This window comes from Antechinus flavipes, chromosome 2 (assembly GCF_016432865.1).
Source record: "Antechinus flavipes isolate AdamAnt ecotype Samford, QLD, Australia chromosome 2, AdamAnt_v2, whole genome shotgun sequence".
Taxonomy (NCBI): domain Eukaryota; kingdom Metazoa; phylum Chordata; class Mammalia; order Dasyuromorphia; family Dasyuridae; genus Antechinus; species Antechinus flavipes.
Window position 1 is genome coordinate 237,889,955 of NC_067399.1, and position 16,460 is coordinate 237,906,414.

The 16,460-nt window shown below is 36.7% G+C and overlaps 1 protein-coding gene across 3 annotated transcripts in view; it reads right to left on the bottom strand.

Moving 5' to 3' along the window:
- Positions 1-16,460, bottom strand: part of NFATC2 (nuclear factor of activated T cells 2) — a 188,211-nt gene that overhangs the window by 93,637 nt on the left and 78,114 nt on the right. For all 3 annotated transcript variants that reach the window (XM_051976607.1, XM_051976605.1, XM_051976606.1), the window contains exon 6: positions 9,165-9,305. In XM_051976607.1, coding sequence (XP_051832567.1) covers positions 9,165-9,305 — 141 coding nt within the window. The remainder of the gene's footprint in view (positions 1-9,164; positions 9,306-16,460) is intronic.

Genomic DNA, 16,460 nt, shown 5'->3' on the forward strand with positions numbered 1-16,460 from the left:
CTTTAAAAAAATGCTCTTTAAACAATTAAGTTTCAAAGCTAAATAATCAAGAACAGACTAGCTTCCACCATGAGCCCCAGAGTCAGCAACGAGCCAGTGGGTCTTGGCTGGTGAGCACTGCCTGTGTTAATGAGGATTTACCAGCTGTAAAATTCCAAAACCTTGTGTCATGTGGGGAAACCTTCCAAAACACTGGATTCCACCCTGTCTCAGTGAGTCTTGAAGAGCTATGGCAACTTGGTTTCCGCAACCACATCACTTTTATTTTTGTGTCCCTAGATTTTTTCCTGTTTTGCAATGTTTTGCTGGGATCCCCCAAGTTAGCTTGAGGTTTAAGTGTACCGTGTCCAGCCACCAACTAAAGTTCAAGAACATTGTGAACATTACAACTTGAACCCCAGATGAAAATTTGTCTTTTCAGTATTTAGTAAGATTATATAATTATAGGTGTTAATATAAAACTTCAGCAGTGAGATTTGAACCCAAGTCCCCTGAATCCATAGCCAGTGCTGTCCATTCTACTATTAATTAAACTTGCTCTGTTTGGCTCAGAAGGGATATTTTGCTTTGGTTTTGTTTTCTTGTGGGAAAAGGATGAGACTTGAAATACAGAAGTAAAACAATAAGAACCTGTCATTCATCTTGGGAAATCCTAGCCTTCCTCAAGTTGAAATCACAATCCCACCCAACTCTTGTGTTCCTTCCATCCCATTCTCAAACTTCACATTTTGCCTGAATGTGAAGCACTAGCTCTATTTTCGTTCCTAACTATAAATGAGACTCTTTAGTTGATGCTGCAGATTACAAAACATAAGGGAATAAAATTAGCTCAAAAGGTTATCACCTTTACTTAATATAAGAAGCAGATGGGATTCCCCTCCTAGGAAAACTTGATCTATTCCACTACATCCTAGCCCCAACTCCACCTTTCAGTGGTCACAATGACCATGGATAAAGGGGTGGGAATGAATATTGAAAAAAAATGCAGCAAGGAGGCAACTTATCCTGCAGAAGACAGATCAAATATAGTATACTTGTCTCCAAAGTTTAAAAAAAAAGCAGATAAACCATGAAAACTCATTCCAACTCCAGAAGTGTTGAGTGGCCAGCTACCCCTCCCTGGAGTGTCCCCATAGTATTTTGCAGGTTCAGGAAAATTGGAGAAGCCCCTGGTTTTAGATTGTTATCTACCCAGGAACACAATGAATCATTAATCCCTAAGTGTTCTTTTTAGATAGATATGATAGAACATGGAAACCTAACCCAAAAAACCCTTATGACACACCATGCAATCAATTTTCCTATGTCATCCAAGCCTCCACTAAAGTCCTCTTTCCATAACTTCACATGGCATAGAAATGACCCCAGATTTTCAAAGGTTATGCCAGTGGAATGTAAAATCTGGTGAGTTCTTTCAGGCAGAAAAAGCTCTACATATGGACTTAGTAGGACAAATTCATCTAAGTAAGAGCAGAAGACAAGTCAACACCTGATGAATTTGTTTTTAACTATTGTAGCTCATTAAGACTGACTACTAAAGTTCAAAGGAACCAGAATAACTGTCTTTTTTTAAGGAATGAAATTAATACCATCAAAAAATAGTTTAAATCCAATAGTTAGAGGAATAGTGGTTTAAAGGGGCTTGGCCACGCACTAATAAAAACCTCATATCCAGAATTTATAAAGAATGTATGCAACTTTGTAATACTAAACTATTATCAAAAGGTAGGTGGTCAAAGGACATAAGCAGCTGTCAAAAGAATTACCAACTACAAATGACTATGTAAAAGCATGCTTAAAATCCCTAATGTTAAGAGAAAAAATTAAAACCACTTTGATATTTTATTTCAAATTGACTAAGATAATGAAGAATGGGAAAAGAAAATGTTAGAAAACCTGTGGAAATATAGGTAAAATAATCCTCTGTTGATGGAATTCTGACAAAGTCTAGCCATTCTGGATATAAATTTGGGATTATGAAAGAAAAAATGACTAAACTATCCATACTCTTTGATCCCATAAACTTTGTAAATCCTCAAGGAAATTAAAGATTCAATGTGAAGCAAAACATCAATCCTAGCACTTCTGTGATAACAAAAAAATGGCAACAAGATGGTTATCTTTTGACTACGGAATGAAGAAAGTATGGCATATTCATATAATGGAATATAGTAAAAAAAAAAATCATTGACAGGAGGAAATTAAAAGAACTATTATTATGTGAACTAATGCAGAGCCAAAACAAGAAGACCTGAGAGGACAATTTCTCCCATAATTCCAATGATGCACTAAATATATATATATATCATTTTAAAAAACCAATTGAGCTCTGAGGAATTGAAAAATCAATGAAGGACTCAGAGATTAGATCTCTTGACAGAGAAACAGGAATTGCCAGAGCAGAATATTGTATGTATTGCCAGATTCAATCACTAAAACAATTGTTTTCTTAGGAAGACATTATCCTCATTTGAAAGATGGGGAAACTGAGACAAGCAGAATGTACATGACTTGCCCAGGATCACACAGCTAGTAGGTGTGTCTCATGCTTTCTAATCACTGCACCAACTAACTTGCATCTGCTCAAAATAAAAAAAAAAGAGTTTCATTACCATAACAATAATAGCTTATATTAATAGGCACTTCAGCACTTTTAACAAAACAACTTGTGAGGTGAGCAGGACAAGAAATGTTGATACACATTTTAGAAATGAGGAGAACAGGACTCCATGAAATAGAAGACATCAATAGCTACATGATTGGTGATAGGCAAAAAGAGAGCCAGAAGCCAGCTCTTCTGACTAGCATTCTTTCCATTTAGTCCGGGTCTTTAAGTTTGAGATCCTCTCAGGAAAGAGCCCTAAATTTAAGCTCAACAAAGTTTTTCTTCCCTTTGCCTCTTCTTTTCAATGGCTCTTGATTTCAGGGATGCCCATAATACTTAACACGAATGAAACTGATGTGATGACAAGGCAAAATCAGTCAGCAAAGATCCATTCCCATCATGCAAAGAGGAAGCAACCCACTTCATTACAATTTTCATATCAGTGACTTCCCACTATTGAATTCCATTGAGTCTGTAACAAGTTAGCAGGTAGAAATGAAAGTGGCACTGTTTTTTTTAAGTGTCTCATCTCTATGACCCATCATTTCTATGTTGTTGATATTATTATTGTTGTTGTAAATGACCCCAGACAAGTCCTTGAATTTCATTGTGTCTTAGTTTCCTTATCTGTAAAGTGAAGGGGTTGGACTTTATGACCTCCAACTCTATCATTCTATGATCCTACACTTACTAGCTGCACAGTTTTCATATATAATGGCGATACTAATAGTACCTACTTCACAGAGTTGTTGGAAGGATCAAATGAGTTAATATGCATAAAGCATTTTGTAGACTTAAGTATAAGCTATTATTTTCTTGATGATTCTACTAAATTGGTGCTATAATTATTTCCATTTTGCAGATGAGGAAACTAAGTCTGAGAGAGGTTGAATAATTTACTCAAGTTCATATAACTGCTAAATGTCCAATGCAGGATTCAGACTCAGGTGTTTTATGACCTGAGTACTAGCTACCACAGCGAGGCAAGAGTAAAGCAGGCTGTATTTTACAGAATCCTTATGTTCAATGGTATTAACCTGGGGGATACAACAGTTCTTAAAATGGTGTCATTTCAGGGGAAAAAAGTGCCCAGTATTTTGTGGCTTGTAAATGAAGCATCACTGATAAGAAAGACATGGCTAGCTGTCACCATGCACCAGCTTGCTTAGTGAATTATGGTCTGAAGATTGTCTTGCAGATTTGAGTATAGATACACTACAAGCTCCATTTGGTTGTTGTTTTAGTGGTCAGGAAAAAGGAAGAACCCAAAGCCACAACTTCATAAGATATCATCACCTCAGAGCTACTGTAATTCTGGCATGAGATAATAAGACCTGCACTATGGTGATGGTAGTAATAATGGAGACAAAGGGTAAAACTAAACACTAATCAGCAGTTCATGAAATCATAAACTTTAGAACTGAAAAGAGTTTGGAGGCTGATTTTACTTACAAGTTCTAGAGAAGAAAAGTTATTTGCCTTTGAAAGGTACTTCACAGAGGTAGCAATTGACAGAGCCACAATTAGAATCCAGGTTTTTTTTTTTTTTACTTTAAATCTAAATCTAAATCTGTCAACTATACCATGCTGACCTATCAAGTTCCTATCCTTTTCAAATATCAGAAGGGCAGAAAAGGGAGCAGACATTTGGCTTGGGACAAGAGAATAGAAATCAGATCAATAACAAAAGTATACAACATCCCTCCAAATATTAGAAGACAGAATTTGGCTTAGTGTAAAGGAAAAATTCTTTATCCATCCTATCCCACTCAAGTGTCTGTCTCTCTCTCTCTCTCTCTCTCTCTCTCTCTCTCTCTCTCTCTCTCTCTCTCTCTCTCTCTCTCTCTCTCTCTCTCTTTGCTGAGGCAATTGGAGTTAAGTGACTTGCCCAGGCCATACAGCCAGGAAGTATCTGAGATCAGATTTGAACTCAAGTTCTGTTGACTTCAGGACTGGTACTCTATCCATTACACCAACTAGCTGCCCCTGATCATTTTCTCTTATACTCATTTCATCTATTTGCTCTCATTGAGAATTAGCTTCCCCAGCTGATATTACAACCCTAGTAATTCTCTCTAATATGAGATATTCTTTCTCTCACATCCTTCAACATACTAATTCTAGGCAGGGAGTTGGAATATTTTTTCCTCCCAGACTCTCCCTTAGCTCTCATCACTCAACATCCTCTCCTTTGAAGTTCACACAATAATTTTTTTCATTCATACAGCTGATGGTGATTGTTTCTCCTTATTTTCCCAAAGAGTTAAGCACCTATCTCATTTTCTTCTCCTTTCAAATTTCTGCCTTTATATCAGAGGATACATTTACTCTTTTAAACATCCTAATTTTCTATTACCTCATTTTTCTCAAATCCCATGACTTATTGCTCCATTCCACCTTAGCCATAGGTAAGGATGATTAAAACTTTAATCTCAATATTATACACAAACATTCATCTTCCTTCATCTAAACTTCTAACTTTCCTCTGATCATGATTTACTACCATTCAATCTCTCCCCATTCTATGCCTTTCCTAAAAATTAACGTTTATTTTCATCCTGATTCATCCAATCCCTCAAACTCCTTAGTATTTTCTCAGGTCATTACCCCTACTCTGACTTCACTTTCTTTCACTCACCTACCACAAAGAAGGGCAGAGAGACATCTCAGATAAAGAAAACTAAAGGAGCAAAGGCACAAATGCCAGAGAACATCTTCAGGGACCAAAGTAGTCCAGCTTAGTTAAAAACATAGAATACATGAAGGGAAACAATAAGACTTTCCACTACAGTATAAGATGGTAACAGATTATGAAAGGTTTTGAATGCCAGGCAAATGAATATGAACTTTACTTGGTAAGCAATAAAAAGCCATGAAAAATCTTTGGGAAGAAGAGTAGAATGATTAGATCTGAACATAAGGAAGATTATGCTGGCAGCAATACAAGGATGGATTAGAGCTGGGAGGCAGAGGGCACAGAGAAGAAGAGCTATTTTAGTGACAATTCAATGATAATAATTGAGTCTTCAGCCCAGTATCCTAGATTGGCATTCACTGTACTGCATTTGCCTCAGAAAGTTCTAGCTCACTGCAATGGGCACATGGAAAAGATTAAGGGTGCTGTTAAACAGAAGAAAATGAATTGAAGCCTCTGGGGTGAAGTTGGCCGCTTATGCTGGTGCTGCCTCTTTATTGACTGCTGCTCAACAGTGGATTTGATATTTTCACTTTTCAAAGACTGGAATGCTGCCTCATTGGAAGGGGAGTCCCCTAATCCTTTTATGTGGCAGTAGCTCCAACACATGTTTCATGTTGTGCATGCTGGCTCTATTAGGTATGTGCCACTGTAGGGCCAATTCCCTGAATTCCTTTGAAGTTAAATGATAACTAGTCTAGATTTGCAGAAATGATTGGAGTATCGTCCCAAAATGTTAGAGTTGCTTTAAGCCCAGAAATAGAATTTTCAAAGTTTGTAGCTGTAATGACATCAGGATTCTGTTTGGAATGTTCTGTTTCAGAGTTAGGATCTTAATTCAGTTATTGACTTAATGGTTTTAGAATCTATGAGATAGGTTTTGGGATGGACCCAGGCCCATACATGATTATAGCAGCTGCAAGGCTTATGAGGCAAATTAACTGTAATACACTAGTCTCAATCCTAACTGCATCAGATAAAAATTTGAAATATCTCTTAAAGCTAAGAAAAGAAAACCCAACAGATGACTATAAAAAAAAAAAACTGAAGTCCTAAACCAAAACCTGCCCCCTCGATAAATCAATTAGCCTTTATTAATTTTATAGCATGTGCCCTGGGTCTAGTACTGGTATATAAAAACCAAAATGACAAACTGAAAAACTTGCTTTCAAGAAACTTGGTTGGTTGGGGGTCCTTCATTCTCGATGAGGACAAAAAAAAAAAACATTACTATGTTAGAATCAAATTACAGTGTGTCCAATTGTGATAGATCAGACCAATACTATCTTGGAATGTTCTACCACAGGTCAGGTACAAATAGACCATGTGAACACTTGTATGAATTCTCTAAATTTGGTCATCTCATGTTTCTTTTCAGCTACTCCAATTCTGCTTTGCTCACAGAGCACAGCATCATCTTCTGATGTACATCTTATTGGGCAGTCTATGCTAGTGTCTTGACCATGTCTTACAATCAATTCCATGGCTTTTCTGAGAGATTTTGAGAATGTCCACAAGCCAAGAGGCATGCATACAGGTAGTTGAGAAACTTACGTTCCTTAAGGAGAGATAATGACTACATGCAAAAACATATCAAATAGATACCAACAAATAATTTTGGCAGGGAGTGTCCTTGATAAAACTTTCTCTGATCTCCAAATATCTTCTAAGTTGGAAACGGGCTTCTTGCTATTTTGAAGAACTATAGAACCTTATTCCTACCTCCATTAAACACATATTCTATTTTGTATGAGAAAGAAGAGGAAAAGAAAGAAGAAGAGGAGGAGGAAGAACTAATTTGTGAAGAGAAAATATCAACAATTATTGGTTTATATACCTGGAGCTTTCTCACTTCTAAAATGTTTATGAAAATGGTCTATGAGCATATCAAGGACATCTTTGATAAAAATTTAAGAAAGAAATAAATAGTCTTTCATAAACCATTTCCTTCAGTGCACTATATAACAACAATAACAGAAATAGATCTAGAATGCATGTGCTTTAAAGTTTGCACAGCACTTTACAAATATTGTCTAATCTGTTCCTTAAAACAACCTCATGAAGTCAGTGATAATATTCCATTTTATAGTTGAAACTAAGGTAAGCAGAGGTTAAGTGATAGCCGAGCATCACACAGTTAGTAGGTATCAGGAGTCAAATTTGAATTGAGGTCTTCTTGATTCCAAGTCCAGTGCTCTACCTATTTGTGCCACATCTCTCTAATCACACTTTGAGAGATGAAAAACTTAAAAGATCCTGCTAGTAACTTCCTCTGTTAATTAACAGGGGAATTTAATTTTTAAAATGGGGGGGAGGGGGATTTGAATATACACCATAAAAGGCAGCCTTAAAGCTTCTCATCAAGTTTTGCTCTGTTATTTATAAAAAAGTTAAAACACTAGAACTAGGTGGAACAGTGGATAGAGCACTGGGTCTGGAGTCAGGAAAATACTGAGTTTAAATCTGGCTTCAGACACTGACTATCTGTGTGACTCTGGACAAGTCACTTAATTCTGTTTGCTTCATTTTTTTCATCTGTAAAATGAATTGGAGAAGGAAATGGCAAACTACTCCAGCATCTTTGCCAAGAGAACTCCAAATGGCATCACAAAGAGTTGTATACAACTGAATCAATTAAACAACAACATGGAATTAGAACCAGAGGAAGACCTCTAGGATATCAGATGAATCATCTGTAGCAGGCTTGTAAAACAACATGAAAAAAATCAAATGGTATGAAAAGTCTTAGATAGGGGACAATCTAATGGAGTCATTAGTCTGTCCCTTCTCTATAACACTTTACACTACTTATAGTAATAAGACAGTCTGGATAGAGAGTGCTGATTCAAGTTCTGACTCACCATTTACTAGCTGTCTAAAAGTGAGAAGTCACTATACCTCTCTTTATTTCCTCCCATGTAAAATAGACATGGTAAAATATGCTTTACCTCCCTCATAAGGTTTTTGAAAGGATTAAATGAGACCATGTATATAAAAAGCACCATATAAACTCTAAAACAAGCTGAGCATGGTGAAGTATGTCTGTAGTCCCAACTGCTGCTCTACAAGCTAACTGAGCTCAGGAATTCTGTACTAGGATCAGAGGTGTGTTCAGTCCTTGAGCCATGGTGGTAAACCACTAGGCTGCCTAAAGAAGGGAAAAACTAGCCCAGATCAAAAAATGGAGTTTCCAATGAAAACTTTCAAGCTGATAAATATTCAGATTGGGCCCATGAGTAAGTAGTCACTGCACTTGTTGCCTGGGTGACATTGAAAAAGGGTCTCATGGGGAAAAAAACAACAACACAACTTTAAAACTAACTTGTGTTTGCATCATCAGAATATTTCTAAGATCAAAATAAAAATGGAAAAATATTTACTTGGAAATATACCAGTTTAAAAAGTTGTATCTTTTAACCCAAGGAAATTATATATTTTTTTTTATTTAGGGGAAAGGAGAGACACAATCACAACCATATTTCCAACAATATCTGAAACCACACACCAAAATCAGGTCACTTAGTGAAGAAACAGATTTTAACACCATAGACTCCCACTAAAAAGAAATTCATAGTTTTGGCATGACTTCAGATTTCATAGCATCATAAAATATCTATGCTGAAAATCACCTTAAAACCATCTACTCTATCTTCCTTAGTTTAAGGAGAATAAAATCAAGGCCCAGGGAAGGAAAGTGACTTACTCATGGTTATAAAATGAAATTAAGGGGCTTTCTCCATTACCCCCAGCTCCTTTTTTTCTGCTGATTATGATTTTCTTCCTATTTCACCAGAACAATGTTCTTTAAAAAAAAAAAAAAAGTCTTTTCCAATAACTAAGATAATCATTTGAAATTCTGCTTACCTGTTGTCTTTTCAGTAAATACAACTTTAGATTCTGCTGTAAAATTCTGGCCAGTGAGGATCATCTGTTGTCCTCCATAAACGAGGCAGCTATCAATGTCTTGCCTTTCTACCATGGGCAGCTCATGTGCAGATCTTTGGGCTAAGGATAAAAATCAAAGAAATTACACGATCAATAATGAAAGACTGTTCTGTGACCGTGGTAAGAATTCATTTCAACAAGCACGTATTAACCATTTATTCTGTGCTGAGTACTGAGGATACAGAGACAAAAATAAAAACTCTATCTTCCAAGAGCTTACATTCCCCTAGAACAATATTGTAATTTTACAATTTAAGTCATCTTTATTAGAGAAAGCAAGAGTCACAGAAAAGAATGCTGTTTAAAAAAACCCCAACAAGATTTAGTGTTGGAAAAAAATCTTAAAGATCACCAATTCTAACACAATACCTTCATTTTTATATGTAAGGAAATTGAAGTTACAGAAGTCAATTATTTCCCTAGGATTTCTTCTGGAATGTGGGCAAGAAAAAAATTGGAGTTGTTTTTTTTTTCTTCTCCCTAGTGAGTAAAACTAAACTCTTCTAATTTCCTCCCAAAGGCCCAAACATCTGGGCAGAATGCCAGCTCTTTTTAAGTCAGTATCTTGAAGGTTTAAATCAAGATGGCCCCACTTTTCAGCCAGCACAGAAGCTTTATTGAGGTTTGGAGCTTGACTTCATATGCCAATCTACCTATCCTCTCCTCTGTCGCTGCCAAAGCTTACATGGAATACAGAAGGTTAGAGCTGGAAGGAAAGTGAGATGTAGAAAAAAAAATCAAAAGTGACCTTCAAACAAGAATGATACAGTTACAAGGGATATGAAAACACAGAATGTTAAAAATCAGAATCCTAAAGCTGGAAGGAATTTTAAACATCATGTAATCCAATAGTCCTTATTTGACAGAGGAGGAAACTGAGTCCTAGAGAGGTGAGATAATTTGCCAAAGATTACATTACTAGCGTCAGGTGCAGGATTAGAATCCAGCTCTCCTAAATGCCAAGTCAAGCCCCCTTTTGTGGCACCAGGCTGCTTCTCTGCTTAATAACTGTTGGGGACAATTTTAAATAAACTCTTTTCTGGAAACTGAACAGTTGGCAGAACTATGAAAGTTTCTTGTGTGGGGCCTGGATGGGCCAAATGCTTTGTCTTAAAAATGCAACTTAGCATTTTTCAGCAATAAATCAATCATAGGCTATTCGTTTGTTGGCTTTTCGCTTCCCAAATTCTGCTCTCTTATTGTTCCCAGAGACTGCACTGCAACAGCTGGTCAAAGTAGCTGCCAATTAACAGTATATATTAAAATGTCTCTTCACAGAAGCTGCTAATTTCTTCCACATGGGCTGGATGATTAATCCTCCCTTTAAATATTCAAGTTTTCTGATGAGTTCATAATTGAATTGACCACAAACTGAGATTTATTAGCAGTGAAAACATCAACAGCATTCACTGAAAATTAGGGTCTAGTTTTAAAGATTTACATGAAGTTATAGTGTATCCTAATGAAAGGATGGAACTCTCAATGACAGAGAGACTTTTATCCAATTACATCAAAGATCAATGCCCTTTTGTGGTAGAGAGGTTCCAAGTACCATTATTCTCATTTTACAGGTGGAAAAACTGAGTCATTGCTATGAAATAGCTTGTCCAAAGACACACAGAAAGCCAGGAACTAAATCCTGGATAAGAGCTACTTGGTCTATTAGTACTGGTGAGAAGCTACTCTTTTAAGGCCTGCAAATATGAATGAACATGCAAATTCCCAAACAGCATAGCTCTATTTTTGGATAACATTCTCTGCCCCCCCCATCTAAATCTCCTTTCAGAGTCTAGTGGTTTAAAAATATTAAATGTTATTTTTGGCATAGAACTTGGACAAGTATATAACTATACTGACATGAGCTCATATACTTATAATTGGAGAGACTCAAGGCTTTCTAGTTCAACACCTTTATTTTACAGATAGGAGGCTGAGAAGCTAAAGTGAAGTGACTTACCCAAATGTCATATAAATGGCTAAGGCCAGAATTAGTACTAATTTATCTGACTAAATCTAATACTGTCCTACTATTTGAAATTGCTTCTTGTACATATAAGTGCCCTTCCTTCCAGAAATAGAGACACAATTCTTCTGTGTTTTACACACACACACACACACACACACACACACACTGACACTCTCATTTCCTCTCCACCATTGCCATCATTTCTTACAATTTACTTTATATATCCATCCTAATTCTTATCATAACACTTGCCCAAAGGAAAGGCTCTTTTAAAATAAAAAGAAAGAATTCACTCAGATATCACCAGATTTTCAATCTGCTCCATTGACTGACACAATCCTTCAGGAAATTTCACGAAAGCTGTAAAAATGGTCAATGGTCCTAGAATGGCACTTTGACATTTTCCAAAATGTTTTACTTGTCATTCCTACATTTAAGTTTCTCAATCACCCAGTAAGGTAGGTAGGATAGGTTTTATATCCATTATGTCAGCAACATTTATTAAGTGCATAGTAAATGGCAAGTACTATGAAAGTGTTGGGAAAACAAAGAAAAGCCAAAAAAAATTCCTTGTTTTCCATGAGCTCACAGTCTAATAAATGCCAACAGCACAAATAAGACACATACGCAAGATAAAATGGAGACAATCGCAGATAGAAGGCACTAAAATAAAGGACTAAGAAAGCCTTTTTTTGCAGGAAAACTTGAAAGAAGCCAGGGAAACTAGGAAGTGGGGATGAGAAAAAAGAGAATTCCAAGCATGTGGGACTATGTTGGGAGATGAAATATCTTGTTTAAGGAACAGCAAAGAGGCCACTGTGATTGGATTGATAGGTAGACAGAATAAGGGGAATAAGGAGTAAGAAAGAATGGAAAGGTAAAAAAAAAAAGTCAAATTATGGAGGGAGTAAAAGCCAAATAGAGGATTTTATATTTGAAGTAAAAGAAGTCACTGAAATTGACTGATTGAGGGTAGGAGAATAGCATGGTTAGACCTTCACTTTAGGGAGAACAATTTGACAACTGAGTGAAAGATGGACTACAGTAGAGAAAGATTTAAGGCAGGTTGAACAATCAGGATATTATTACAACAGTCCAAGCATGAGGTGATAAGGTAACCAGGATGAAGGCCATGTAAGAAAAAAAGAAAGTAATGTGTACATGAGATGTTTCAAAGATAGAAATGAGCAATTTGTGAATTAATGGAAATGAGGGATGACAGAGCAAGAAGTGGAGGATGACATCTAGATAGTAAGCCTTGGAGACTGGGAAAATGGTGCCCACCCCCAACAATCATGGGGAACTTAGGAAGAGGGAAAAGATTGGGAAGAGAAAGTAATGTTTAGTTTGAGACGTTCAGTAGGCAGTTGGAGACATGAGGCTTGAAGTTAGGAGAGAGGTTAGAGTTGGAAAAATCTGAGAATTCTCTGCATAGAGCTGACAGATATAACTCAGGGAAGCTGATGAGATCACCAAGAGAAACAATATAGAGAGTGAAGACTAAGCCTCGTATAGAGTTTTGGGGGACCCTTGAAGTTAATGCAAATGGCCTACATGAAGATACAGCAAAGGAAACTGAGAATGTCAAGGAGACTGTGATCACAAAAAGATGAAGAAGGACAGGAACTGAAAAAAAAAAGTTCCTAAGATTTGGCAATTAAGAGATCATTGGCAACGTTGGAGAGAGCAGTTTCAGTAGAATGTTGAGGTCAGAAGCCACATCAGAGAGACAAAAAGAGAATGGAAGGAAAGGAATGGAGGCAGCAATTATAAATGGCCTTCTTGAGGAGTTTAGCCATTAAAAAGGAGAAGGGATATGGTGATAGCAAGGATAAAAGTGAATATTTTTTGAGGATGGGGGCTAAGGGTGGAGGAAACAAGCATTTATTAAGTGCCTACTGTATACCAAACACTGTGCAAATATTTACTTTACTTTATAAATATTATGTTATTTGATCCTCACAACAATCCTGGAAGATAGGTGCTATTCTTATCCACATTTCATAATTGAGAAGACTGGGGCTGACAGAAGTTATGTGGCTTGCCCAGGTTCACAAAGCTAGTAAATGGGTCAGGCTAGATTTGAACTCAGGCTTTTCTGATTCCAAACTCAATGATTTGTCACCTAGTTAGGAAGTGACATGGGTATATTTGTAGGCAGTAGGGACATAACCAGTAGACAAGGAAATACTGAAAATCAGTAAGAGGGTAAGAGTGGTAGAGGTAGCAATATGATGGGTATTGAGGCTCAGAGAAGGGAAGTAGCTTATTAAAGACTGTACAGATAATTAAGGCAAATACAAAAAAAATGAAACCATATTTCTACTCTAGTGCTATAAATCTGAACTAAACTTCAGTCTATGTCATCTTCTTCCCCTTCCCAGGGAGCGCAACAATCTCCCAAGGCTGAAGAACAAATGAAACCTGTATTCAATTAGAACCATAGGGGATGAGGAGCTGGGCAAAGCAAAGCATCATCCAATATCACAATCACTAGGGCTCAATTCTTTCTCTGATGCAACCAGATAGCACCTATTACTACTAATTAGAACTACACACACCACTAGGGTCACTTCATGGTACTGTTCTTACTGCCAAGTTTACTTCCCATGATGTGCTGACAGATGTTGGCAAATTCAGGCTTTCTCAATTATTTCTTAACCTTAGTCTATCCAAATTAAACTTCCTGGCCAAACCAATGTTCACCAGTTGGATAAGCATCTTTGATTAAAAGTTGTCTAGCACACAGTATTAGTGGTCTGCCTATCCAGTTTAGAGTCATCTCTTTCTGCCCGGGGTAAAACTAATTCTCATCTCTAAAGGGAAAGATACTCAGAGTTACTAGCTTCAAAACTTTTACCCTGTTCCTCCTCCCCCCAGGGCCTGGCACTTCATAAAGTGACTTACAGCTACTGGTGTTTTATGAGCTTTGAATAAATAAGACATTGTTGATTTAACCAGTTTACTTTCAATAGCAACAGTCACTGACATAAGGCAGCAACATAAATGCTAAAGAAATACTCAAACTAATGCCTATTGCACTGTGTCAGCCTATTAACAGGGACATTATTATTTTACTGTTTGTAATTCACCACACCATGGGCTTCTTGGCCAAGAAATACAATATACTCAATATCATCAGAGGAAAAAAGGGGGAACATTGGTCCCAAGAAATTCTTCAAAGCAAAGGTGATAACTTACCTTATCTAAATATTAGAAGAAACAGTTGAGAGTCAAAATCTCAATGAGAACAGGAAAGAATGACCCTGTATATGTTAATTTATATAATAAAATGTGAATAATAATTAAAGATAGAAGTCTCTATCTTCTTCTGCTCATTCTTGCCCCCTAAAAGTTCCTCATCTCCAGGCAGGTAACAGATTCTTCTTGGGAAAACTAGTTTTTTCTTTAAGGCCCGTATTATTATTTCAAATCCATCACGATTGTACATTATGCTTCCTTTTCATTGGCAGAGCTTATCCAAGCATTGGCCATCTTGACTACATCCAACAATGGCTCATTCACTTCACAACTGAAATCAGGAATGAGCAGGACGCACTGTTGAGGCCCCTCAGACAACTTCTCTACACATTCTCTATTTCCTCACCAAGGCAAGCCAGAACTCAAAGAAATAAGAAAATGAGACAATGATCCAATTTACATTCTGACAGAAGTTGGGTTTTTCTGAGGGGAGGTTTTTTTTTTTTTTAATACTAGACTGATCTTTGTAAACTTCCTTTCCACATCAATTTTCACCTTCCCTTCCAAACATAATTCTACTCTCTCATTGCACTACCCCTCAATCCCATTGTGGTACATATTAATGTTCAGACCTATATCCCTCAGAATTTCTTTGATATCTCCTTCCCTCCCACCTTCTCGGAGCCTTTCCAAATTTCAAAGACCTATAAGTAAGCTAAAAAGAATTCTTTAGGGGATCCCCACACTGCCTAGGAAGTACTGGCTTAATCAAGAGCACAAAACATATTTTCCTTCTGATTTTAGTGAGCGCTAAAGAGTCACTATGGATAAAATTTAGAAATAATCCAAGATCTTCTTGTGTTGTCATGGTTTTTGCCTGCTTTATAGTTCAGGCAAGATACAATGTTTTTAATATATAGTATTAAAACATCAGTGCCATTTTAAATACTAGAACCAAAATCTGTCTTCCTTTTCACTCCCCAAAACGTTTGAATGAATTATTCAGCAAAGTGAATTCTAGTCTCAAAGGCAGAAGAGCTAAGAGCCTAAACATATCCCTAAAAAAGTCCCTTGGAAATGGAGTTTCCCCCCAGATGTGTTCTCAGACTTAGCAAATAGATGAAAGTTATATTTTTAAGGTATTATCTACACATTTCCATAAACAATTAGCTGGAAAAAAGCATCTTCCTACTCCATAGAAGTAATAAAAGAATAAATCACAGAAACAAGGAGAAATGGAACCATTTCCAAAGTAATTAAGTGATGGACAGCTACATAGAGTGGTGGGTAAAGTACCAGCCCTGGAGTCAGGAGGACTTGAGTTCAAATACTACCTCAGACATTTAATACTTCCTAGGTATGTGACCTTAAGCAAGTCACTTAATCCCAATTGCCTTGCCAAAGCACTTGGTTACTTTTTTTTGGCAATCATGAGGTTGACCATAACCAGCATGCACATGTGTGTTGTTTTCCTAGCATAACAGGATTTAGAGCTGGTAAAGTCCTTAGAGATCATCTCATCCATTCTTCTCTTTTTATAGATAATAAAACTGAGACCTATATAGTGTAAGACTTGCATAAGTTCCCACAGGTAGCAAATGTCAGAGATAGGATTAAAATTTGAGCATTTTGACTCTAAAACCAGTTTTCTTCCAGGAAACTGCCCAATTTTCTTTCTGGCTCCTCTCAAAGTGCACTCTGTTTCAGAAAAGGAAGCAGCATATATAATGCTAAGCCTGGCATTAGAAAGATCTGAATTCAAATGCTCCCTCAAACACAACCTTAATTTTGTCATTTGTAAAATAGGGGGTAATAATATCACCTGTCTTACAGGGTTGTGGTCAGAATAAATTGAGATAATATTTGTAAAAATGCTCTTCAAAACTTAAAATGAAATATAAATGCTAGCTGTTGTTATTATCATCACTTTTATTATTATCATGAATTCCAACTTACCACAATTACTTTTGTTCTAATGCCTTTGTTTATTATGTTCCTTCCACTTGAAATAGCTTCCCTCTTCCATCTACTCATAGAATTCCTAGTCA